Below are 24,034 nucleotides of genomic sequence, written 5' to 3'. Positions count from 1 at the left end.
AGGCGGGGGGGGGGGGTTGTTGGGGGGGGGGGGGGGCGCTATGTGCCTGCCCCGCGCCGGCCCCTCACAAGGTGAGCGCCCCGGGGGCCTCGCGCCGGGCTGTTCCCGCCGCCCGCGCCGCCTCGTGCCGCGCTGGCGGGACGTTCTTCGGCGGGAAAGTAACGATCTCCGCGCGCGGCCCCCACGCGTGTGCGGGGACCCGGGCCCGCGCTCCCCGGCGCCGCTCCCGCCGCAGGTGACTTGGGTGGCTGGCGGACATCACCCCCCCGCCGCCGCCAGCCGTTCCGCCGCGGGGCGGGTGCGTGTGCGCGCCTGTGTCTGGGGGGGGTGTCTCCACCTTGAAAGCCCCGCGCCCACCGCGCGCCTCGGCCCCGCCCTTGCCCCGCCCTGTCCGGCGGTGGGGGCGGGGGCTGTGGGGCGGCTCCTCCCTCGGGGGCGGGGAGGGGCGGGGCGGCGCGCGCGCCCCCGCCAGGGTTACAGCGGCTGCGCCCCGCCCGCCGCCGCCGCCGCCATGGACAGCGACGAGGAGACGCTGGAGGAGACCGTGGAAGGTACCGGCCCCGGGGCGGGGGCAGCCGGCCCCGGCAGGCGGCAGGGGAGGAGGCGAGGCAGTCCCGGGGGCGCCGGGCGAGGGCGGGGAGGGGGGCCGCGGGCCGCCGGCGGCGGGTCGGGAGGGGCGGCCGGGGCCGGCGGCAGCGCATGACATCAGCGGGCTTATGCAACGGCCGCGCCGCCGGGCCGCCGCCGCGCACGTGGCGGTGTGTGACCGGTGCGGGGGCTGCGGGCGCCGGTGCGGGGCTGCGGCGCTGGGCTCAGGCCGGGGGCCGTCCGCCGCCGGCCCCAGCCCCCTGCTGCTCGGCGTGCCGGGCTGGGCTGCCGCCCGCCGCAGTGCCGGCCCGGCCGTGAGGCTGCGGCCCCGGAGCCTGGCGGTGACGTTTGCTCTGCTCTCGATGTGAAAAAAAAAAAAAAAAAATTAAAAAATATATCCGCTTCTTGCCGTCGCCGCTGTGCCCCCTCTCCCCGTGCAGGCGGGGTGCTCGGCCCGCGCTTGCCGCCCGGTGCCGTCGCGGCTGTCGGGGCGGCCGCTGCCCGGCGCTGTCCCCGGGGCGGCCGCCGCCCCTCCGGGCCCGGGCAGCGCCGCCCGCCGGTGTCCTGGGCGGCCGCGTCCCCTGGCGCCGGGACACGGCTCGGGATGGAGGATGCCGTCCAGGCGGAGCTCACCCGGCTTCCCGGGAGTGGCAGCTGCACCCGGTTGCGCCCTGGCAGCGAGGGGCAGCCGCGCCCGGAGCCTGCGGGTACCTCCGGGCCGGTGGGAAGGGGGGAGAGAAAGCAACCGGGGAGGTAACCGTGGTCGGGTACGCGGGGTACGCGGGCAGCGGGGTGGGACCCCATACCGGAGCAGGAAGGCCCATCTCACAGGCGATGCACGCTCCCTTCGTGGTGTTGGGAGTGCAGAACCCAACCCTGTAAGAGTTTTAAAGCAGAGGCGCCTGCCTCTGGAAGGCACTGCACATGGAAACCTTGGCACGCTGTGCTGCAGCTCAACAGTAGGCAGTTGTCATCCTGCGAGGCACCCGGGAGCGCATGTTGGTAGCCCTCGGGGTGGGTTGGTAGCCCTCGGGCAGCCCCCGAGCAGAGCGTGCCGGCTGTACGTGGAAACACCAGCTCCCCAAAGGTTCCTCACAGGGACCACGGTCCTGCCAGACAGAGCAATCCTGGATTTTCAGCTGTTGGGATTTTCAGCATGCCAAGTCAGGAGCTGGCCTGTGACGATGCCGGTAATTCTCACCGTGCAGCGGTGCGCTGCTGGTGCCTTGTGGCAGGAGGGTTGGGCCTCAAAGCACATGTCTCCAAAGAAGACTGACGGGCACCGCAGCTTAGGCTAACAGCAGATGCAAGCTAAGCGGCTGCTGCTAGGATCTGGATTTATTGTCTAAGTATGTGGCAACAGAGCCGAAGAGAAGCTTTGTTGTGTAGAACATGGTTGTGAGGGCAGGGTGAGGTGGTTCAAATGCTGTGCCCGAATAGATGGGTCTTTTCCTCTTCCTTCCCTTCCTGCTCCTCAGATCAAGGGATTACAATTTTTTTTTTTTTTTTGCAAAGAGTCGGTAGTTTTGATCCTCATATCACAGGTGAAGCCTTCAGCCACATTGTGCATTTGCTTAGTGTTGCTGTCAGCTAAGGAAACAAGTTTTTAAAGCCTGTGCTGTGCAGCAGTGTGTATGAAAGCATGTGTTTTTGTGAGTGACACAGAAGCAGGATGCTGTTTGGGGGGTGAATAGGATGGCTGGGTGATTTGCAGTTACCCAGGGGAAGTTAGAAATATGACAGAAATCAGCACATCTCGGGGGGTGGGGGTGGTTTATTGTCATTTCTAGAACATCTGTCTAGCATCTTTGTGGCCAGAATCTGTTATTGAGGATGCACACTGTAGTAGTAATACTGCCAGTAAAGGGCTTTTCTTTTTGGTTTGTATACATCAGTGGTTTTGCTAAGGGGCCCCCATCATACTGTGTTATGAACTAGCCCCTATCAGTGTAATTCCTTTTCTTTAAAAGTTCATGGTCAGAGCTTAAGAGGAGTTATTGAGAGACCTTTAAAGAAGTAACAAAGGTGAGGTCATACAATATTTCTAAAATGTGTTTAAACATTTTGGATTTGTTTTCAGAAATGGAGGAGAGAGGTGAGAAAGGGAAGTGGAATGCTCTGCTCCCACTGAAATAAGGATTTTTTTCCATTGACTTCATTTGAAGCAGAATTAGAGCCTAAGGCCTCAGCCATATAGGAAAAGTTGCATCTATGTAATTAAACTTGAAGTTGCTTTTTTCCCCATCTGTTGACTTAGAGAGACTGAATGTCTCTTGTTTTGTTGGGGTGGGGGATTTTTTTATTTATTTTTATTTTTAAATCGGTAGGGGGAAATCTCTAGCCCATTAGAAGAATTGGATTCTTTGTACTGTGGCTGAGATTAAGACTCTGTATAGAGGCCATTGCATCAAAGCTGACCATTTAAATCTCTGGGATAGTCTGTATCCTACTGTGCAAAAGTCCTGACATGCGTGCTGTGTCTAAGCATGGCAGCTTTTGTGCTGGGCTTTGCATTCCAGCAAAATCTTGACAAAACTGAATAGTCACAGAGAACAAAGTTGCAAGTTTTGTGTTCTTTGGGGGTTTATTTATTTATTTATTTATTTAAATAGTATAATGTACCAACACTGTCAGTATATTTATTTTAACTCAACGTATTTTATAGAAGTTTTGCTCTGATAGTGAGGGGAAAACTCGTGCTGTGTTGTTTAGGGTTTGTCAACTTACAGCAGTATACCCCTCCCACGCTGATAAAACTGAAGCCTTTAATTAAAATCATAAATGTTGACGTAGTTGTTTTTGTTCTAAAAGAGGTTTCCATGTCAGTAATTTCACTGACCTTTCTGTTACATTGACATAACTGCTAAATTTTTTTCCTTCTGCAAAAAGGGGGCTCTGACTGAATGGGAGGAAAAAAAGTTCTGTTTGGAAAGAGCAGCCTGCTGCCCTTGCTGTTTTAAAGGGTTCCTCTTTGAAGTTACTAAAAGCCTTTAGTGATGTAGCTACCCTCCCTGCCCTCCCCCTCGTTTTTCTCTCTCTTTTTACTCTGTTGCTTATCTCGGCTTAGACAGTAAGCAGTGCCTGATCGGTTTTATTAACTTTTTTAAACTCTTAACTGTTTTCAGTCTAGCTTGGACTGAGAACTTAAGAGCACAGTGATCTTCTGTGCAGTGGCTGAACTGGAAGCAAGGTGGGTCGCTACCCCCGAGAGGGGCAGGTGGGCGCCCAGCCGCCCAGCTATGCTGTGGCAGTGGGGTGCAGGGTCGTCCTCCCGAACCAGTAGCAGAACAACGAAGGGAAGAATTTTCTGCCAACTTAGTGACTTGCACCGCTTGCAGAGGGTGGTTGGCAAGTGCCAGAGCAGGTGTGAGAGGAACTTTGGGGAGCACGTATGGGAAGGTTGAAGGAGGGAACCTTGGCTCTTGGATGAGCTCAGGTATCTCACCACTAGTTTCTCCTGTACACTTGCTTTCTAGGTGCCTTGTTTACTTTGAGGAACAATCAGTTAGTTCTTTTTTTCCTTCATCTATCTTTGTCGGTCTCTCATATTTTTATTTCTATCCTTTCTTTTTTCTATCCTTTTTTGATTTCTATGAAATTTATTTTGAGATAGAGAAAAGTTTGGAAATATATCCTAACAAAGTATCCTGTGCAGTATGGCATTCTTCCATCAGTCATTCTGATATTAAAAGGCTTGGTCTTCTGCCTCATAGGAGAGGGTTTCTTAACCAGATGCTGCCCGCATCCTTACCATGCCCTGTCTGTGATGTCCCTGAGAGGCTGTGAAGCATCCCAAGGAAAGCTTAAGGCTGATTTAAGAAGATGTGTGTATGCGTGTGCCCTCAGGGTACCCTTGTCCCTGCAGAACCCTGTGGATCTGTTGCAATTGGGGCATGAATACATGAACTTCTGAAGCCACATGGGTAGGTGGCTTTTCCCACTGCTGTCTGCACAGCTTGTTTTCTCTCCAGGTGCAGGACTTGAGGTTTGGTAACGCTGAAGTGCCTCCCATTGTCTGCATCCGGCTGTAATCACTCCCCCCCACACTGGAGTGTTTCTGCTTTTCCATATGTGTGCTGAACGTTTTTGGTTTAGGGCGAATTTGGTCAGTGAAGAGCTCATCCCAAAGCCTGTAGAAGTGGGTGCACGTGCTGTCTGTCATCTCTAATAGGCTTTGTATGCCTCACCAAGAGGCTTGGAGGATCAGAGGTCAGTGTTTATTTAGAAACGTGGAAGAACATAAATATACACTAGCTTTTATTTATTCATCACTTTTCATGCAAAATGTATACCTTATAAAATGTCACGATGGGCGCCTGTTACACCCGCGCCTGGTGTATCATTGTGCTGAAAGCAGCTCTGCTGAGCTTGAACATCTTCATTCTGCAGTCAGAGCGATGTTCTGCTAGTGCAGTGCAAAGAGCTTCAAGCTCACACAGGTAAACTAGACAGTAACAATTGCTTAAAACACTCTTGTTCCATTTTCTTTTGGCTTTAAAGAGGCAGATAGAGATGCAGTAGGGGCCTTATCATGCTTTAACTTAATCAGAGTTGGCCAGTTGTGTTCTGTAAAATACAGACCCGTGCAGATGAAGATCCGTATGTGTTGCCCCTCCGCTTTCCCCGTGTGTGACAGCTGTAATGGGAAAAACTGATACGGCTAGGAAAAGGAAGGGGATGGGGGCATGTAATGTGAACACATCAGAAAGGCACCGGAGAGCAGCATTTAAAATATGAAACAGCAAGTTGACTGACATATTACAAGGGCATAGTATTATAGATATTACATACTTTCATTTCTTTAAATACCTGTGGATAGGTGATGAGGTGGCACACCCACATTGTTGTAAGATATGTATTTATTAAAAGAAAAACCAAACCTTTTCTTATGCAGTGGATTGAAGTATAAATCTTATTTTGTTCTCGCCAGGAAATACGTATATTAGATAAAGAATTATTATATTTTTGAAGATGTGTATTAACGCAAGTTAGAATAGTGTGAACCTTGATTCTTTCAGAAACATGTCTTTTTGCTTATTCTTCTCTCTCCTGTCTCATCCCTTTTCTTTTATCCTGACCCTTTTCATTTTTTATTTTGAGCAAAGTGTGTTACACAAATACAGACTTCAGTTGTAATGAATCTCTGACCCCTGTTCCTAACAGAAATGTTTTGATGTGGATTATTGTTTTGTGCTGGGGAGCCTACTGCGTTTCAAGTGTCAGCATAGTCAGAACAGGTTTGCAATTTATATAACATTCAATGTGTTCTTTTGTTCTTCATCTGGGTTTTGTTTCAGGGCATCTAGATGATGATGGATTGCCACATGGATTCTGTACAGTCACCTATTCATCAACAGACAGATTTGAGGGAAACTTTGTGCACGGAGAAAAGAATGGCCGCGGCAAGTTCTTCTTTTTTGATGGAAGGTAGGCCACTGACACTTCGATTTTCATTCTGTATTCTACCTCCTGCTTGCAGTGATAGAAAACTAACCTACATTGATTGTATGCTGCTGAGTTTCTGGGTAAACTTTCTCATTAAAAACAGTAGCTGGGAGGTTTTCTTTGCTGCTGCTGTAGCCATGCCTTTGTGGGCTTGGGGGCTTTGTCTGTAGCATGATGCCTGGAGTTGTTTCCTGGTGGGAGAATGCAGCAGTGTGAGCTCTTTTAGCGCTATAAAGTTATGAACTAATTAGAGACTGTAAGAACTGGGAGGTCTCAGGGTTATTGGAAACCACGCTGACAATGACTTGGACTGCGAAGTTCAAGTCCATAACTGCAGGTGGAATTCTTTCTTTGTCTTACAGCCTTATACAGAGACTGCAGCTGGACCAGGAGTGCCCTGTGCCAGACCTCACGCGCAGATGTGGGGCCTTGATAGAGATGCTTACCCTCTGCTTGGTCTTGGAAATTGTTTAGTGGTTAAAGGACTGAGATAAATATGGGTTTGTTCCCAGCTCTACCTAATCCTCTTCAAGTTGCCTGTGGCCTGATTTATTTTCAGAAAAGCCCCTATAATTTACCCTCCCTTCACTGGGAATTGTGACAGTGAAATTGGGCTAGTCTGTGCCTGTGTGTGTGTTTTCCTCTCAGGTCTTCGTGTCTTCGTTATGAACACATCTTCGCCCAACTGCAGCATTTCTCTCTGCAGTTGCTCAGAACTTCCTGCAAAGGAGCAGCAGATGTATAAAATGACACGATTCTTCATGGGTTTGCAGCTGTTGGTGGCACTATGAATAGCAACTGTTAAACCGACAGTCGTGCCGGGTCTGCTCTCCTCCTGCTCAGCTAACTTCTGAGCAGGAGCAGAGGTATTGTGCTGCCTCAGTGAGTCAGCTCCTTGTCTGTACTTGCCTTTGCAATTGCTTCGTATTGGGGATTGTGGGTTTTTTTCAATGAGAAAGATAATACATTTATTCAGTTATGCAGAAACTGATCAGGCCTCCAAACTTGGATGAAGAAAAATTCCCCACTGTTGTTGGTAATGGGCGTATTAAATCTTCTGTGAGTAACTGAAAATCAGTACTGCCCAGCAACTGACCTCTCTAAAATAGCGTTCTTTTTTTTTTTTTTAAGTTGGCAGACAGTGTCTCTATGGACACATGTACATAATGCTTCTGTGCTTGTTGTTGATCTCAGCAGAGCAGTTGCTGATTGTACAGTCAAAAGAAACTGACCCGCTATTTTGTTGGTAGGGCTGCTCCTCCAAGTAATCCATGGTACAGGCAGTGCTCTGTGAGAAGATTCAGATTGCTGCTGAACCTGTTCTGTACTGCTTCAGTGTTGCCAGCCCTCCTTTTACTTTTCTTTTTTCCTTTTTTTTAATATAATTTTCGTAACCCTTAAAAAAAATGGAGCAGTTGGCTACTGTATGACTTTGGGAACTAGCAGAACGAAAATATACAAAAATAGTCTGTAATGTGGTTTCAGGAAATGGAATGGTTTTATAAACTGCCCTAAGAAAGATTATTTTCATTTAACTAAAACAGCCTTAATTGAGCAGTGGCAGACCTGTCTGCACCCAGGCAGCAAAAGTAAGTCGCTCTCTGAAGCGGATGGTTCAGGTCTTACAATGTGTTGCAGGAAGAACGACCTGGTATAAAACAGGACATGATGTTTCCATTAACTGTGCCATGGGCAAGGCAGAGTGTTTACGAAGAAGAGAAACAAATCTCCAAAATTCGTCGCAGCATTTCTCCCCTTCCAGTATTGTGTGCTTCAGTGCAGTAAGTTAGCTGGTTTCAGCATTCCTGGATCTTGTTTCCCTTGCAGGCTGCTGGTAAAGGCTGACAGCTGAACCGCTGTAGGTCTTGTTTTTTGGGAGTGGTTGAGCCCTGTCAGACTGGCAGCAGCCTAAGCGTTTCCATTTTTTCAGTGTTGGGAAATAGGATTGGCTGCTTTGTTTGCCTTGGTGAAAACTTTCGCCTTTACTGGAATAGCTGCCTTCTTCCTGTTGATTATTTAAGGGAGTGGAAACCGGGAATGAAATACCAGTTGTTTTTCCTCCCCCTTCAAAAATGCAACAAAACCCAACATACTTTTTCAGAGAGAGAAGTTTCACCTCTGGCATACTCCCTTTTTTGGATCGTGTAGTTGAGCTTTCATTGGTGCTAATGCTTGCTGGAGTGCACTTTACAAAACACTTTGCGCAATAATTGTGAGCATGAGAGCAGTGTTTGGCACTGAGCTGCAGCTGCCATCTTCCTTAACTAGAAACTCTTGTAAACTGACATCGCCCAAAACACAGCAGAGAACAGCATTACTTTTAAGAAAAAGTTTTCAATGTTCCCATAAGAGGGAAAGGTGGGAGATCAGGGAGTGAGGGATCAATGGGTTAGGGTCTATCGATGGGAATTAGTACCTGGAAGGATATTGCAGTACGTGTATCTACCCCTCCCCATCCCAACTCTTCTCACCAGTTTAGTGTGATATTAGGTAGTGGATATCCTAGATCCCCTGTAGGCCTGGTGGGTAATGGGAACAGAGTACATACATCTGATCAATCTTGACTTTAGTAAAACTTTACATTACCACAAACACGATAATCTGAGAAGGAAGCTGGAGAAATATAGGCTAGCTCAGGGTTTGTATTAACAAGATTTTGTTTGTGCAAGACACAGAAGCTATTTGTTCCTCGTTGTGCTGGTCAGGTCTTGGTTGCAAGTACTGTGCAGGCACCTGCTGCAGGCATCATACTTTGACAGCTTAAAAAGAGAGAGAGAAAAGGGGGGGAGTGGGGTGGAAATAACTCAAAAACTGAAAAGTATGAAAGTTTTAGAGAACCTGACTTTTTAGGCAAGGTTGAAAGATGTGGAGTTCTTTTTTTAGGTATCTTCCTTTTGATTTCCTTAGATGATATAAGCGTTGAAAGAGATGGATCTTTTGGGCATGGTTTGGAGCTTGATACAAAGAAAGAAAACCTTGAAATTTGAGTTACAGTAAAAGAAAAGGTTGGTTTTTACAGTGCTGAAGGACTGTTGTCATTCAGCAACTTGTTAACTTTGACTAATACCATTAAAGGTAACAAGAAAGGTTTTTTGGGTCCGTTTCATTACATAAACCGGGGGTGGCTGCATCTTTTAAACAGTAATCCTATGTGCAGCCTCTGTGTGTGTTGCCAGAAATTCAAATCTGGTGATCTGTGATAAACTAGAGAAGAAAGCGGTGTCATTTATAGTCAAGTAAGTGCACAGATCTCTGGTGGTTCCCGTATCTGCTCTGCTCCTTCCCTGTACTGTGATGCCATAGCTGTCTGTGCAGCTCTGTAGTAACCTGGATCAGGAAATTCATCCGACTGGAAAGTAAAACAGCTTTCCTGCCCCTTCCTGCTCTGCATCTGGTTTGCCTTGAGGCTTTTACTGTAGTGTATTTTCCTGTGGAAACCTCAGCCAGCTTGCCAAAGTTATGTAAAAACAGAGAGTGAAGCTTTAGAAACCAGAAAGTCAATTTTAAGAAAACATTCCTTGGGCAACTCTTGAAAATCTGTTTCGTAAAGTTTTGTAAAACATGTAGAGTCACGTGCTCCCAGACACTGTTTGGGCTTATACCTTAGATGTCTGCATTGGAAGAATGATGCAGTGGAAGTATGTGTACTGCAACTGGCTGTTGGCTAAATATGCTGGGGTAAAAGCTGAACAGTTTGTAATTCCTTATGCTAGTTCTACCCTGAGTAGATCCTCTTTTACAGTTATGCTTTCATCTTTGTAGTTTCTCTCAGCAGGGAAGGCAAAGCAGATTGCAAGATACTGTGCCCCTGCTAAAGGGTTTGCGAGACAAAACTGAAGTGACATGTTTCTTTGTTCAAATCCAGGCAGCACGAGTTCTGTTTGACAGGCTGTGTTCCATTTTAATAGAAATACATGAAATACAGTGCTTTTAGCAAATCTGGTACAGACTGCTGCTGGGTGCATCACTAGAGAACTAATACTGAACAGGTAGCAGGTTGCAGTTTCTGCCCTGTTGTGGTCCATCTGTATAGCAGTTCAGTTTCATCTCACCAGAGGGATGTCAGTAAAGATCCAAATGTAGGAGGCAGAAAATCCTAACGTGAGATGCCTGCTTGAGCAATAATTTCATCATTGACCATGAGCATCCATTCGCTGCTGTAATTTGCTATCCTAGCCTGCAAAAAAAAAAAGTTCAGCAATGTAATTTAGATGAATGATGCTGCGTCCATGCAGCGCACCCTGGCGCAAGGACGGTGTAAGTTGTTTTCTGCCTTTGGAGGTCTGTAGAGACAAGTTTCTGGTTTTCATCTTGGCTTTCCAGAGAAGTCAGGTGTACCTTCCTAGTCCTGTTCCCCTTGTCCCCCTCAAATTTTGAATTTGGAAAAAAAAATGAAACTAGCAAATGCATCAGAGTTTTGGACGTGGGGGATAGCGATGCCTGGCAGGGGACGTAGGTGCTGGAAGTGCTGTCTCAGTGAGGGAGCCCTGGCAGCCACTGCCGAGCCATACAGCGTACCTTTCAGTCCGCCTGTGCGCAGCTCTGCCACGCGGCAGCCTGGGCCCTTGGAGAGAGACCACTGAGAAAAAGAAGAAAAGCTGCAATTGTTGCAGCGGTGTGCGTTTTGGGGAGGGCTGTAGGGTGCCTGGCCATAGCAAACCAGGTGTCAACAGTTACCTCCTCCTAGGACCTGACTCTCTTGAAGGTTTCCCCTCAGCCTCTCTGCGCTAGTAATATGTAGGATGATGAGCAGAGGAGCAGGGTTGTGCTGCGCCCTGTGTCGAGGTTCAGGTTCACCTCTTACGTGAATAGTCTTCCACTGCTGCTTCCTTTCTCTCTTCACCAGCACCCTGGAAGGGTACTATGTCGATGATGCCCTACAAGGCCAGGGAATCTACACGTATGAGGATGGAGTGGTCCTTCATGGCACGTATGTGGATGGAGAGCTGAATGGACCAGCCCAGGAGTATGACAGTGATGGGCGGCTGATATTCAAAGGGCAGTATAAAGACAACATTCGACATGGAGTTTGTTGGATTTATTACCCGGTAAGCCTGATCACCTGCTCTCTTTACTGCAGATTAGCACCATTATGTATCATTCTTTTCCCTCCAGCTGAAACAAATACCCACCGTGACCCAGCTATCCAAAAGTCAGCACACAAAAATTTGAGTGGAAGATCTGTGCATTCTGATTTTGGATAATCCAACATAACAGTAAAAGCTTTTCATTGTTGAATGTTTGCCCAATAGACAGGATTCAGCAAGGCTGCGAGCTGCCTCCACTGTTTTCATCCTACAGGGAATCCAGCCCCTTCAGAGTGCATTTATGTATCTCCTGGGGAAGGCTGGGTGGGTGGTTTTGCCACTTTGTAGTGCTGACGGCAGGCAAGGAGCACGGGAGCTGTGCAAGGCGTTGCAATTTTAATTCCTCTTCAGCCTTATACAGCACTCCGGAGTTGACCCTTTCAATCTCTGCCTTGTGCTGAGGAGGGGGAAACAACTGCATGTAATTAAGCTGCTGGTCAAAACCAAATCTATTTCTGTGCTACCTATTGCCCATACTCCATTTGCAGATTCATTTCAAATGCTCACCATTGATTGTTCGTTTTATTTACTGGTTTTCACTATTGCTATTAGACACGTGTTAAAATCAACAAATGTTTGGTGTATGCTGCCAAACAAGTAGCAGTTTTACTGTACTGTATAAAATACACACAGCTGACCCTTCAGGTCATATGTCTCCTGTTTCATCTTCCAGCTGACAAAGTGTTGCTGTACCTCTGGAAATGTGGATATTTAGAGGTTGTTTATCATTATCATCTCACCAGACTAAAGGATGCAAGGTGTTTCAAAACTACCTTTGCCATGGAAGCAATTGTATATGCATGGTTCTGTGCATGATGCTATGTGCACACATTTTTAGCCAAACTTAAGGTTCACTGTTCCTTACTATGCTGTGTTTGAAGCTCTTTCATCCTTGGAATTGAGCAAAATGGTGCCACTATGAAATAGAGTCTGTGCACAGTGATCTTGATCTAAACCAGTCTTGTTTCCACATCACACCTGCTGTTTTTGTTCCAGAGCATTATTTGAAGCTGTCCTTTTTGAAATATACACCCTAAGTTGTTAGACCTGTGCTAATCTATGCATCTCTGCAGAATTCTGCAGTTCTGTAAATAGACCTAACTGGAGTTGCAGGAAGATCACAGATGGCAAAGCCCAGGGCTAAAATGTGTATATCTGAGAGAGGAAAAGTGTTGCTGATGATGGCTTTCAGCAAACAATTGTTCTCAAGTGCCACCTGACACTGTGGGGTGATGCTGGGACAGAGAAACTCCAGTCGTCCAGCAAATAATTTTATTTTTTTTTGATTGACTCAAATCTTTTGATGTACCATGAATTAGCAGTAAGCAAGGCAGCATTTTAATTTTTTTTTTCTTTCCTCTTTCCTATGAAGCACAGCTTCATACTAAGAAAACACAAAATTTGTTCATGGATTGTTGACGTAAAAATGTTGCCAGTTGAAATGCTGTATTTGTGTCACATGTAAGGAAAGACCTTGGGTATTGCTGATTTGGAACAATGTAAAAAACTCTTTTCATTTCTTTTATCGGTTTTATCCTGGCTGGAATGACTTCACCCAGCTTCCTCATGTGTCTGTTTCCCACTCATTTTCACGATCTTGCATCTGAACTTACTGTAGCTTAGACTGCTGCTTTAAAAAGTTGGGGAGAACCTTTTTCATGTAATGAAGATAGTAGAATATAGTAAATGCTCTGCCTTTTCTTTCTTGCTCATGCTTTCAGGATGGAGGCAGCCTTGTGGGAGAGGTGAATGAAGAAGGGGAAATGACTGGAGAGAAAATAGCCTATGTGTACCCTGATGGAAAGACTGCATATTCTGGAAGGTTCATAGATGGAGAAATGATAGAAGCAAAATTGGCGACTCTGACATCTGTAGAGGATGGGAAACCTCAGTTTGAAGTAGTACCAGGCAGTAAGTTCAGCTAACACAGAAACTTGTATTCTTGCTACCAGCACTTCACTGCAAACAGCTTGGCTTCCAGAATGTTCCTCGTTAGAGACTCTAAAAGTCTGGCTGGGATGAGATAAGAAGTCTATTAGTGAGAAGCCCTTTTTCTAAATTGTAGTTGGACAGAAAGGCACGTGGAGTGATCCCTTTCCTCTGGGAACAAACGGGAAGTGACCCGTGCGGTGATGCTGCTGAACTGCATTTCATAACCCTTCTCTTGCACGCTCACGGGCTCTGTCCGGCTCCTCGTGCACACCGTTACCATCTCTGCCAGCAGCAAAACCTGCTTAACTGTATTAATGCTGGCACAGTTACAGGCTGTGTTTTGTTAGTAAAATAACTCAAAGAGGAGAGGGAGGCTGTGGTTTGGTTGTAGCTCTGTCCGTTGCATTTGTGCAAGTGAATGTTAGCACCATGAATATTCTGGCATCTGTGTTACAGGGCTGAAGGGACACGGGGATTGCGATTAGTGAGCTAGATTTGGTTGTTGTGTAGTGGTGTGACTCACCAGCACCCTCCAGTCTATCAAGTCCTGCTGGTAGGAAGTGGCTATGAAATGGTTGGGGTCAGAGTGGTGCCTTCAAGCTGTGTAGCCAGTACTCATTCTCCAGGGCAGTGGTGGCTTGGGCCTATAGTTCTGGAGTGACCTTGTCGCTCTGAGGTGTGTGCGATGTTTTGGAGGTGAGTGGGTTAAGCTGTGGATAGGGCCCCGAGTAATAAACAGGGACTATGCTAACACATGCACTGTTTTGCCAGCAAAGATTGTTTCACTGGATATGAAATAAGAACGTAAAACTCAGTGAAAAGGTGTTGAGAAGCAAATGCATGTGAGTTTTGATTTTTCAAAACTCTCAGTTGCAGTAGCAAATCAAAATTTAAACGTTATCTTCTGAGAGGGGACAGTTGTGCTTTATAAATAGAATTTAGTTACATTCTGGAGGAAGCTGCCTTCAGCTAGGACAGATCTTGGACACCAGGGGCGATGGCCTTTCATCGAACTTCGTAATATTCTGCCTTGGGTTTTTTTCCCCCATCTTATTTCCACCTGCATCTTAACCTAACTCCCAGATAGTGCTCTGGAAGTTGATTGGAGAAGAATGTAAGGATATAATTAGAGCTGTACTACTGAGTTGCTTATTAATGGCAGGAAACAAATGACCGTGGCAAGTGTACTTTGTGATTACTGAACATTACCTTCTGGCTGAAGTCTCTTCAGGATTTGGACTAGAAAACATTTTATATTTGAAATATTTTTTGTAATTAATGTGTTATTGAATATATCCTTTTAAATTTTGCTTTACTTTTTAATTTTGAGACTCTGGAAGGATCAGTTTTGAAAGGCTGTCCAGTCCTTTGAAAGTTAGTAGGTTGAAGAACATATGTATCACCCTTTTGTGGTAATACTGCTGCTCCAGTATGTTGAGGGGAAAAAATAATCAAGAAACAGTGTCTCACTGAAGACCTCTTACAGGTGCAGTTCTGTTCAATACCCTTTTTTGGAAGCATAACATTTATTTCTTGCAGTCATTAAAATTTAATTTATGCATGTCTTGATTAAGGGTTGTGTGCTTTCAGTACTGCCAGTTAGCTTATCTCCTTTGTTGATTTCTGTTTCTTTAGGCCCAGTATACAGTTTTGACAAATCTACTTCATCCTGCATTTCTACAAATGCACTTCTTCCTGATCCTTACGAGTCAGAGAGGTAGGCTTTTTTTTCTCCCCTCTTGCAATATTGTCCGTATTTCTTTGCTGTTACATTTTTAGGGCCTAGTTGCAAACCTTTTCTCATGTAAAATTAAAAAAAAAGAGACACATAAGGGTTTGAAATGGAACCTATTGCTGCACATCAGTCAGTGATTGACTTGAATTTCTTTCCAATTCACACAATAAAATTGCACTCACAGATAGAACACAGCTATACTTTTCAAGAGATTAAACTGGGATAATTTCATAGCATTTCAAAGACATGTTCAGTCACGTCCTGGACTCCAGTAATAGTTCACATCTATGACATTCTGAGCAAAAAAGTACGCTATTCCCTATTTTCTATATGTGTAAGTAGGTTCAGGTTGCAGTGTGGTGTATTCGGGGTGTCTTGCTGGATGGCATGCATTGTATGAAGTTTTCTCCCCTCCCTACAAATGCAGCAAAGTGGCAGGAGTAAATCATTAATGCGACAACCCTGTAATCTCAAAACACATTCCTCAGCAATTGTCTCATTGTAGTCAGTCAGTGGTAATCTCTTCCATGGCTATTCCACAATTACACTTTTTATCTAGGCTAAGAAGCTAAACTGTCTTATCTCTGTAGATACTTCGATTATATTATTATATTCGATTATATCCTTTTCTGATACTCTGAAATAACTGACTAGTAAAATGCTGGCGTTAATTTGCGTCAAGTGCTTGAGGATCTAAGCTTCACCTTGAAAACTTTTGCTCATCTGTGCATGTACACACCAGCAACCTCAGTGTAGTGGGGGCCTCTGGGATTCTGGTATGTTATTGAGGGTGTTCCTGAGTTGAAGCCGCCATTGAGGAGTAATGATAGATTGGCACTTAAAAAAAGTAAATAATTTCAAACTAATAGGTAAAGTCAGCCCCCACTGCCCACAAAATCTCCATTTTACCAAAATTAAGAGAATGTATGGAAGAGGGGAAGAAGGAGTTGCATTTGGAGGTTTTGAATCATCATTATTATTATTAGTTTTATTATTATATTGAAGTATTAGTCTTCCTGCCAGTAGTGTTGTGATAATACTTCTTGAAAACTGTAGCCAATGACTAATTCCATGTGGTTTTCCCCTTGTAGGGTGTATGTTGACGTCTCTCTCATTTCCAGTGCTGGAGAAGGATTATTTTCAAAAATAGCAGCAGAAGCCAGTACGGTTATGTCCTTTTACAATGGAGTGCGAATTACACACCAGGAGGTAAAGGAGAGAAAAAAGTCAGTCTGAATTTTCATTGCTCCTTCTGAAATCAACATCTTATAGTAGGATTTTATGCAGCACCCTTTCCACCCTTAACACTTAATGTGATGGAGTTTAATTGAAAGAAAGTGCATGTTCACCTATGTATACATATATATAAAAAAAGCAGTGGTGTTTTGTTTCTTTTTTAATGGCTTACAGAGAAAGCTTTAGATGCGTATATTTGAATGTTTGCTGGCAAAGTTGAAACCTACACACACACACACTGGATTTTTGCCTTGCAAACTAGGTAGACAGCAGAGACTGGGCCCTGAATGGAAATACAATATCCCTGGATGACGAAACAGTCATAGACGTGCCAGAGCCCTACAACCACGCTGCCAAGTACTGTGCCTCGCTGGGGCATAAGGCCAACCATTCTTTCACTCCTAACTGCATCTATGACCCGTAAGTAGAGTCCCATGTTTGGGAGTGGGAGCTGCAGCTGGGCAGTCTGGGTTCACAGGGTGTTCCTGGGCAGCTGGATGAGGAGCAGCCGGTGGGGCTGGGAGTGACAGGTCCAGGCACTGAAGGAATTCCCGCTCACCTGGGCCCAGTTGGAAAGTGGCTGGCATTGTGGGTGTTTGATGTCTCTTGGGCCTTCACACCATGGAGTGTCTTGAAGTCTGCAACTGTTGTTAATTTTATTGTGAACTTTGGGAGCTGCCTCTTGATTCTAAAGTCCATAAGCACAGCTCTAAATCTGAGCTTGACTAGGACTGCACTCTGTTTGCTGAACTACAGATGCTTGATCAGCGCCATCACATGTGCTGGCATTTCTGACACTCAAAAAATAAGCATTCTGCTGCCCTGCAGTTTGTGCAGAGCACTAGGAAACTTTTAATGTTTACATGTGCTTAAGGGTATAAATATTTTCATACCAATGTATAAGTAAACACCTGTGGAGATGTGTATGTAGACAATAGTTTTCCTTCATTAAATAAGCCAGTTCCCTTTACTGTGAGGCCCTGGGAGAAGAAGCACAAAGTACGTTATTATTGTTCGGTAGATAGTGTGTAATGAGGAAATGAAGATGATCAATTTTCCATGCTCTCCAGTCTCTCATAATCTATACTGTCTTCCTGTCATGCAGATGTTTACCTCTGCGAGCCCAAGGCATGTGGCAGTGATTAACTTTGTTTTATTTACGTATTACAGACAAGCAATATTGCAGGACTGGTGAAAAATTTCCAATAACAGAGCTACACAAAGCTGCTTTAATATACCAATATTTTGGCCCTTATTATTTAAGTCTTTATAAGGTTGACTCAAAGCAATCAACTTATCTGACACCAGGTTATGTGATACTACTCTGAACTGTGAGCGACTTCTGAAACTGTAGAAGGGGCTGACAGAGTCTGTGGGTTGACAACTAAGCTTAGCAAAGGTGTTTCACTCTTTGTCTAGGTTTGTTCATCCTCGTTTTGGGCCTATCAAGTGTATCCGTACCATCAGGGCTGTGGAGAAGGATGAAGAATTAACAGTGGCTTATGGATATGATCACAACCCAGTTGGGCAAAATGGGCCAGAAGCACCGGAGTGGTACCAGCTGGAACTGAAAGCTTTCCAGGCTGCCCAGCAAAAGTGAAATGGGAGTTCCTTCTCTGTTCAGCAAACTGAAATAGAAACTTGGATCTATGCACTACCTTTATACTGAAAACTGGACAACCAGGGATTGTTCATGCTGTTGCATCATAACTTTGCATTCTGTGTTAAGAGATAAGTTTCTTGCATACTAACTAGGTTTGACTGTGTTACTCATAGCAGATTTAAAATTAGCTAGCGTTGCACCAGTCTTATCTGGAGAAATTATTTAATATTCTATACGAGATGTGATATTCTTTAGTAGCTTCTGCTTTTGCACCACATGCAAAGATGCCAAAAGACTAGACAGAAAACTAAAATGGGTATATCGTTCACTTTTAGTCGGCAGACTTAGTGTCGTTCTCTATCTGCCTAGGCATTATTGTGCAACTGCATTTTGCATATATGCCACTTGTGATGATAACAGTAATATTTTGATATTCTCTAATAGTAGCATAATTTTGCCTTTTTAAACCTTTGATCTGAATCTTGCAATAGAGCAGTTTATTTATTAGCATATAGGAGGCTGGGTTTTAACTCCCCTTTCCTCTTGTCTGAACGTTGTTCTTTCTACAAATCCTCTTTTGCAGGAGAAAATCCTTTCTAACTAGTGGAAAGGCTTGTGTGTGTATGTGAGAGTGCTGTGTGTTGGTCTCTGTGGCTCTCTAAATAGTATAGCAACATGTCCAAACCTAATATTTATCTAGCCTTTATGGCTGGCTTATTTTATTTAATTTATGATTATGACACGCAAATGAAGCTGTTCTTTGCATGAAGATTTTCTGAAAGGAGAAACAGATTTGCTTTTTGAAGGACTTTCAGAAGTACATGTCCTGGAAGGCAAGCACATTACTTGCATTAGTGTCTGCGAGTTGGTTTGCGTTTTTCACCAGTTAAAGCGGCCAGTTCTCAAGGCAAAAATTCTAGCAATGAGATGCTTGCATCTCGCCTGAATTCTCATAAAGGAGGTGTATGTATCTGAGGGCAGGCTGTAGTACTTGGTTAAGGAGAGCTGTATCTTTTGTACATGTTCAGTTGACAAAGAATATAGCCTTGTAGCCATCTTCTAGTAGTACTGGTTTAAGACACAGTAAATTAATATAGTATGAGATATCAAAATAAGGTGTTTTTTTTTAAAAAAAAGATACTAAAAGATTGTTTTTGAAAGACAAACAATGAATGTAAAAACATCACTCACCGCTCATATTTAGAAACAGCCGTCAATCCATAGCTGCTTTGCAGCCAACAGTGGGGGCTTGTGAATATTCATCTTCAGGGCTGTGTTCTGGGGTTTTTCAGGGGTAGGAAAATTGTGCATTTTTTTCAGGTACTGTACTGGTCTTGCCTAATGCTGTGTAAGAGAGAAATAATGTGTCATCTCTGTCTGGATACTGGAGCCCTTCTGGGACTCTGATGCTCTCTTTTGGGTTTAGCAGCTTAGGAAAAACTCAAATGCATTTGCAACACTTTCTTGAAATGTTTGTAGTTTTAAAAGTTTGTATATATGTAACATAAACAATTTGGAAATCAGACCTACCTTTCTATTGCAACACGTTGGTTGGTTGCTCGAATGGTGTCTGGCTGTCTGGGGAGCTAGACATGGAGAATGTGTTGCGTTGGTACCTGCAAGTGGAAGGGTGAGGTTGCTGGTTTGTGCAGTCTGAAAATCCTTGCTTTGGTACCTGGACAAAGTTAGGAATTATTAATAAGAACCTCTCCGATTTGGGGCTTTGTTTAGTCCTTGTGACTGAGAACAGACCTTTTCCAGCACCTCACCATTTAAGCTTGCACAAAAGCTACTCTGTGCATGTGCTGGAGAGGGGGGGCGAGTAGGCTCAGGGCTTTTTGATATTCTTCCAGCAATGATCTGAATGTGAGCTTTGACACCACTCATCTCCTCGCGCTGGAGACTCAGGCCACAGATCCGCTTCTCGTCTAGGGCAGGTGGCTGGCAGAGGTGACAGCTCAGGGACTCAGCTGAGTGTGCAGAAACAGAACCAAGCCTCACAGGTGAGTGAGAGTTGTCAAAGGCCGATTGGCAGCACAGCTTCAGCACATGAATCTCGGAAAGAAATGTGCATGTCTTGATCTTTTCCTACCTGCCCACGGGTCATTATTTTACAACATTGCTGTTTCAGCCATTTGCAGAAAAGCGTGCCTCTCTGGTAGGAAGCTGTTGGGTGCATCTTGTGGGTTATTCTGCCAGGATCGTGAAGTTTACAAAGTTGAGGCTTGTGTTTAAGTGCAGGGAAGAGGAGAGGGAAGATACATGACTGAACCCTGCTGTGAATGGATGGGAATTCCTTCCACAGTCTTGACAACCTGCTTTGGACTGCTGGCCTCTTTGTGCCCACTAGAGAATTGTGCTTAAAATGTTCTGATCTCTAGAGCTCCTTTGGCTTCATTCCTGATCAGTCTCCAGTTCCTCTATCTCCTCTTAGTGTTGAGTTGCTTACGTTTTAATAGATTTTACAGTCTTCATATTGCCTGATTCTTGAGATAAATTCAAGATAGGTGCTCTTTGTGCATCAGGTTTGAAGGCTGCATCCTAGAATAGGGAAATTGTAGGGGATAAAAAGGCACTGAGGTATCCTCTGTGTGTTCTCAAAAGCTGTTATTTTGGCAACAGTCAAGAAGCTTCTCTTGCTCTTGTGTATGCTTGTAAGCCTGGTAGTATGCCACAACTGTGACTATTGTCTCTGTTAGCTCTACTTGTCCTTTTTCTCTCTGCTCTGTTAAAATCTACTGGTCGTCCTAGCAATCCCTTCTTCAGTGACCAACCTTCTATAAAACTTGTGATTATAAAGCTGCTTTGGCTTGATTCAGGACCAAGCCTTTCAATTTTTTGTTTGCTTTTACTTTGTGGTCTGGTAGAGTGGAGGCGGTCGGGATGTTTTTTACCACTGGGTAGTGAAAGGGCTCAGGCCGCAGTGTGTCCTTCAGAGGTGTCTGAGAGGTGTGCGTTGGCAACCACAGATTCAACCACAGGTTAGTTGCAGAACTCCAAATAATGCCTTAACTTGGTCAGCGTATTGCAACTCAGCTTCTGGGGCTCACTAGGTAGCGAGACCGGCTTAGCAGAACAATTTATCAGGAGTAACACGAGACCCACACCAAAACACGGTTTGAATTTGGAGCAGAGGAAGCAGCCATTTTGCAGAGCTCTCCGTTTGAGCCTGTTGAACGCAGCTGTCTGTTGGTGAATATGCAATAAGGAAGGAAGCTCCACTTCTCAGGAGTCTGGCCAAAGACCTGTCCTGTTGGCACAGAAACTGGAAGAAGAGCTGATGCCTATCAGCTGAGCCTGGGTGAGCAGCTGGCTTTCGGAATACCTGTTGTGGCTAAAGAATGGCATAAGAGAACCTGAACCGCTGCTTTTTTCAGGTATGGATCAGTTCCCAATGTCTGCCTTTGGTCTGCAGTGCTGCACGTGGCTCCTCTGTGATGGGAGGCTCGTTACCTGAGCTCCTTTGTGAGAAGGAGCCTCTATCAGCCTGTATTAAAGGCTGCTGATTGTTTCTATCTCTCTCTCTCTGTTTTTTTAATATCGTAAATGGATCTTCCTGCTACGGCAGCACTGTGTTTTGTCACCAAGAATACAGAAGCTTAATTTTCTGGAGAAGCGGTTAATCTTGGAGACAAGAGCATGAGAAGTTACAGCTGAGAGCTACCTGCTGCTGGGTCACTCCTGGATAAGAGGGAAAAGGGCTTAGGCCTAGGGGAGGTGTCTCAAGTTGAGTCTCATGCTATAATTTTACATTTTGGAATCTACTAAAATACCTGGTTTTCCTTCACAAATCTGAAAAGGCTTTTTTTCTTTTTTTTTTTGTTAGTGATTAAAAAAACCATTAACCTACATAAAATATATGTAAGTCTTAACTGTTGAAAAAGTCAAAGGAAGTCCATGGATATGGCTTTTCAGTGATCAGAGTGAGAGCTGTGATAGTTTTCTGACTTCTTCCATAGTTGCAACAACACCCGCTAGGATGGTGCATGGTTTTGCCCAGATGCAGCTCCTGGGTGACTCATGCGGGCTTCAAGACCTTTGGGAGGCCGATGGCTCAACCTTGCCAGGCTGCATGGTCTGGAGGCGACTCGGTGGCCTTCTCCTTAGTTCACCCTTTCCGGGTGCAGAGCTTTCAGTGTTGCACACAGTTGGCAGTGGCTGGAGTTTCTTTCCTGGGGCTGTTGAATTACGATGCTGGTGTGGAAGCAAGAGTGCCATCAGGGATTTCTCACCCTCTTGCCAGGCACTGGAGGAGCAGAGTAGCCAACGCATCCCCTCTGGTATGAGAAACTGAGAAGTGGTAGAAATTGCCACTTCTGTTTCCTTCCCAGTTGACTGCCCTTGTCCTTCAGTCAAAACCGGTGCTCACCCCTTCAGTTGCGCTAGGAAGTGTACGGTGTCACTTCTGTCCCAGAGACCTCTGTGATTTCTATCCTTTCACTCGATTTGATAGTCTTTTTGGAAAATGCTGCCGATGCAATGAGGTAAACGAGTTGTACAGAGCTGGTTATCTGCTGCTTTGTTTTCCTCTGGCACAGCAGAATTGCTGGAGCTATGGGTGCCTGAGGACTTCGCCTCGAAGCACTTTAAAAAACAAACAAACAAAAAAACCCCACACACAAACAACAAAAAAACCAAACCACAAACCAATTGCTTTGAAAACAATGTTGCTGAAGTGTCTCCTTATGTGCTGAGGTGCTGCATTAGACGCCTCTTCCTCACTTACACCCCACGGTTGTATGCTGAGAGCATTTGCGCGAGGAACGCAGGCGTGGGAGCAGTTTACCTGTGGGTGTAAGTGGGCTTCATGCTCACCTGCGCCCAGGGAAGAACTTGTTCCTTTTGCTTTGTGTATTGGAAACACGAGAAGTAGTATTTTTGGACAGAGCATTTCTAAGCAGTCTTATAAGGGAATTCATTTATTTATTTATTTATTCTTAAAAGGAAAAAAAAAAAAGGTGCAAGATTGAGTGCATGTTTACTTGCCCCAGATCAAAGGTTTTGAACACTAAGGTCACTATCTGTTGAATGGACCCTCCTCTTGGCGCTCTTCTGTCTTCAGGCAATTGAAGCTCCTGCCCTCTTTCTCTATCAGTTTTACTGTAACTACTGGTTTGGTTTTTTTTTTTTCCTTCCCCGAGAGAAGTATATATACAAAAAATCTAAGCAATTAAACGTTCAAGCCATAAAAACATGAGTGTGGGAAGACCCACTTCACAAGTTTTAACATAATTTGTATGTAAAATGATGTTTGTATGAAATATTTTCACGGTAGAATGAATATTCAAAAAAAAAAAATCCGGTAAGATCTAAACCAAATTTAAAAGGATGTCTTTTTGTAAGGTGCAAGTGTAATTGATTACCAGTAAGTAGATTTTTTTTTTTTTTAAAGGGGAGATGTAACAAATGATCTTTACAATTACAAATGGTCGTTTCTGCTATTTGGGGAAGTATTTATGCAGCATTACACATGGCTGTCATAAATAATTGCAATAGCAAGGCCAGTCACATCTTCAGGACATACCTCTCAGCTTGTCCCTTCATGATACTGTACAAATGGACCCATCCCTCCTTTCTGCAGATTTCCTCCTAGGAGACTTTTTCCTACTGTAACTGTACTGAGTATAACTCTTGAGCTAAGATCCAGACTAAAATTGTGTATTACTTAACAGTTTCTGCTGGGCCTTCTGCTATTTTAATACTCTTTAGCCCATAATTACTGGGTGTCTCTGTTCTGAAGAACTAAGTGCTAAAGAATAATCCTTGGGGTAAGCTTATACATGTGTTAACAGTTAACCCCGGAGTATTTAACTTGTATACAGTACTTGATAGGTGTTTTATGACATTTGTACTCGAACTATGAGCCTTACTGAACATCTGTAGGTTTATTCATGACTTTTAAAAAATGGATAACTCTAAGAAAGATGTTTACATGAATGATGATTGCCCTTCCTTTGATGTTATGAATGAGGTTTTTATAGTGTGTTTGGGTGTATGTGCAAGGAAGTAAGAAAAATGTTTCTGGGGAAAAATAGACTTGACAAACATTTGTAATAAGTGAATTTTAAAGATTGCTTTAATTGCGCTATGAAGGCAATGCAGATATTAAAATATTCAACAGAACTGTCATCTCTCCTTGTTATTTATCCTGGGTTTGGGGTATCTGTGGGTCTCTCCCCCTTGCTTGTGTGCTGTGCAGTTGCTTTGCAGCCACGGTTATCCCGATGCACAGAGGCAGGATTTGGCGCACAGGTAACACACTTCTAGGCCACATCATATTAACAGCAAACGAACAGCAGAACACTCCTGACACCACTGCTTTGTTGTTCTTCTGGTACCTCTGCTGCTTTTGTTACTCCCTTCTCTCTTCACAGTGCACGTAACGCTGGCTTTATTGTGTTGTGGTAT

The 24,034-nt window shown here is 44.8% G+C and overlaps 1 protein-coding gene across 1 annotated transcript; it reads left to right on the top strand.

Annotated features, from left to right (window-relative positions):
- The first annotated feature begins 418 nt into the window (after positions 1–418).
- Positions 419–23,749, top strand: SETD7 (SET domain containing 7, histone lysine methyltransferase). The gene is made up of 8 exons (XM_055700641.1): positions 419–551; positions 5,886–6,015; positions 10,880–11,081; positions 12,842–13,031; positions 14,688–14,769; positions 15,879–15,996; positions 16,286–16,443; positions 17,443–23,749. The coding sequence occupies exons 1-8, from the start codon at positions 512–514 to the stop codon at positions 17,621–17,623; spliced, it is 1,101 nt and encodes a 366-aa protein (XP_055556616.1). The 5' UTR covers positions 419–511; the 3' UTR covers positions 17,624–23,749.
- The last annotated feature ends 285 nt before the right edge of the window (positions 23,750–24,034 follow it).

Source organism: Falco cherrug, chromosome 1 (genome assembly GCF_023634085.1).
Source record: "Falco cherrug isolate bFalChe1 chromosome 1, bFalChe1.pri, whole genome shotgun sequence".
Lineage (NCBI taxonomy): Eukaryota > Metazoa > Chordata > Aves > Falconiformes > Falconidae > Falco > Falco cherrug.
The sequence above is the reverse complement of the archived record's forward strand: the minus strand, read 5'-3'. Positions and strand labels throughout refer to the sequence as shown.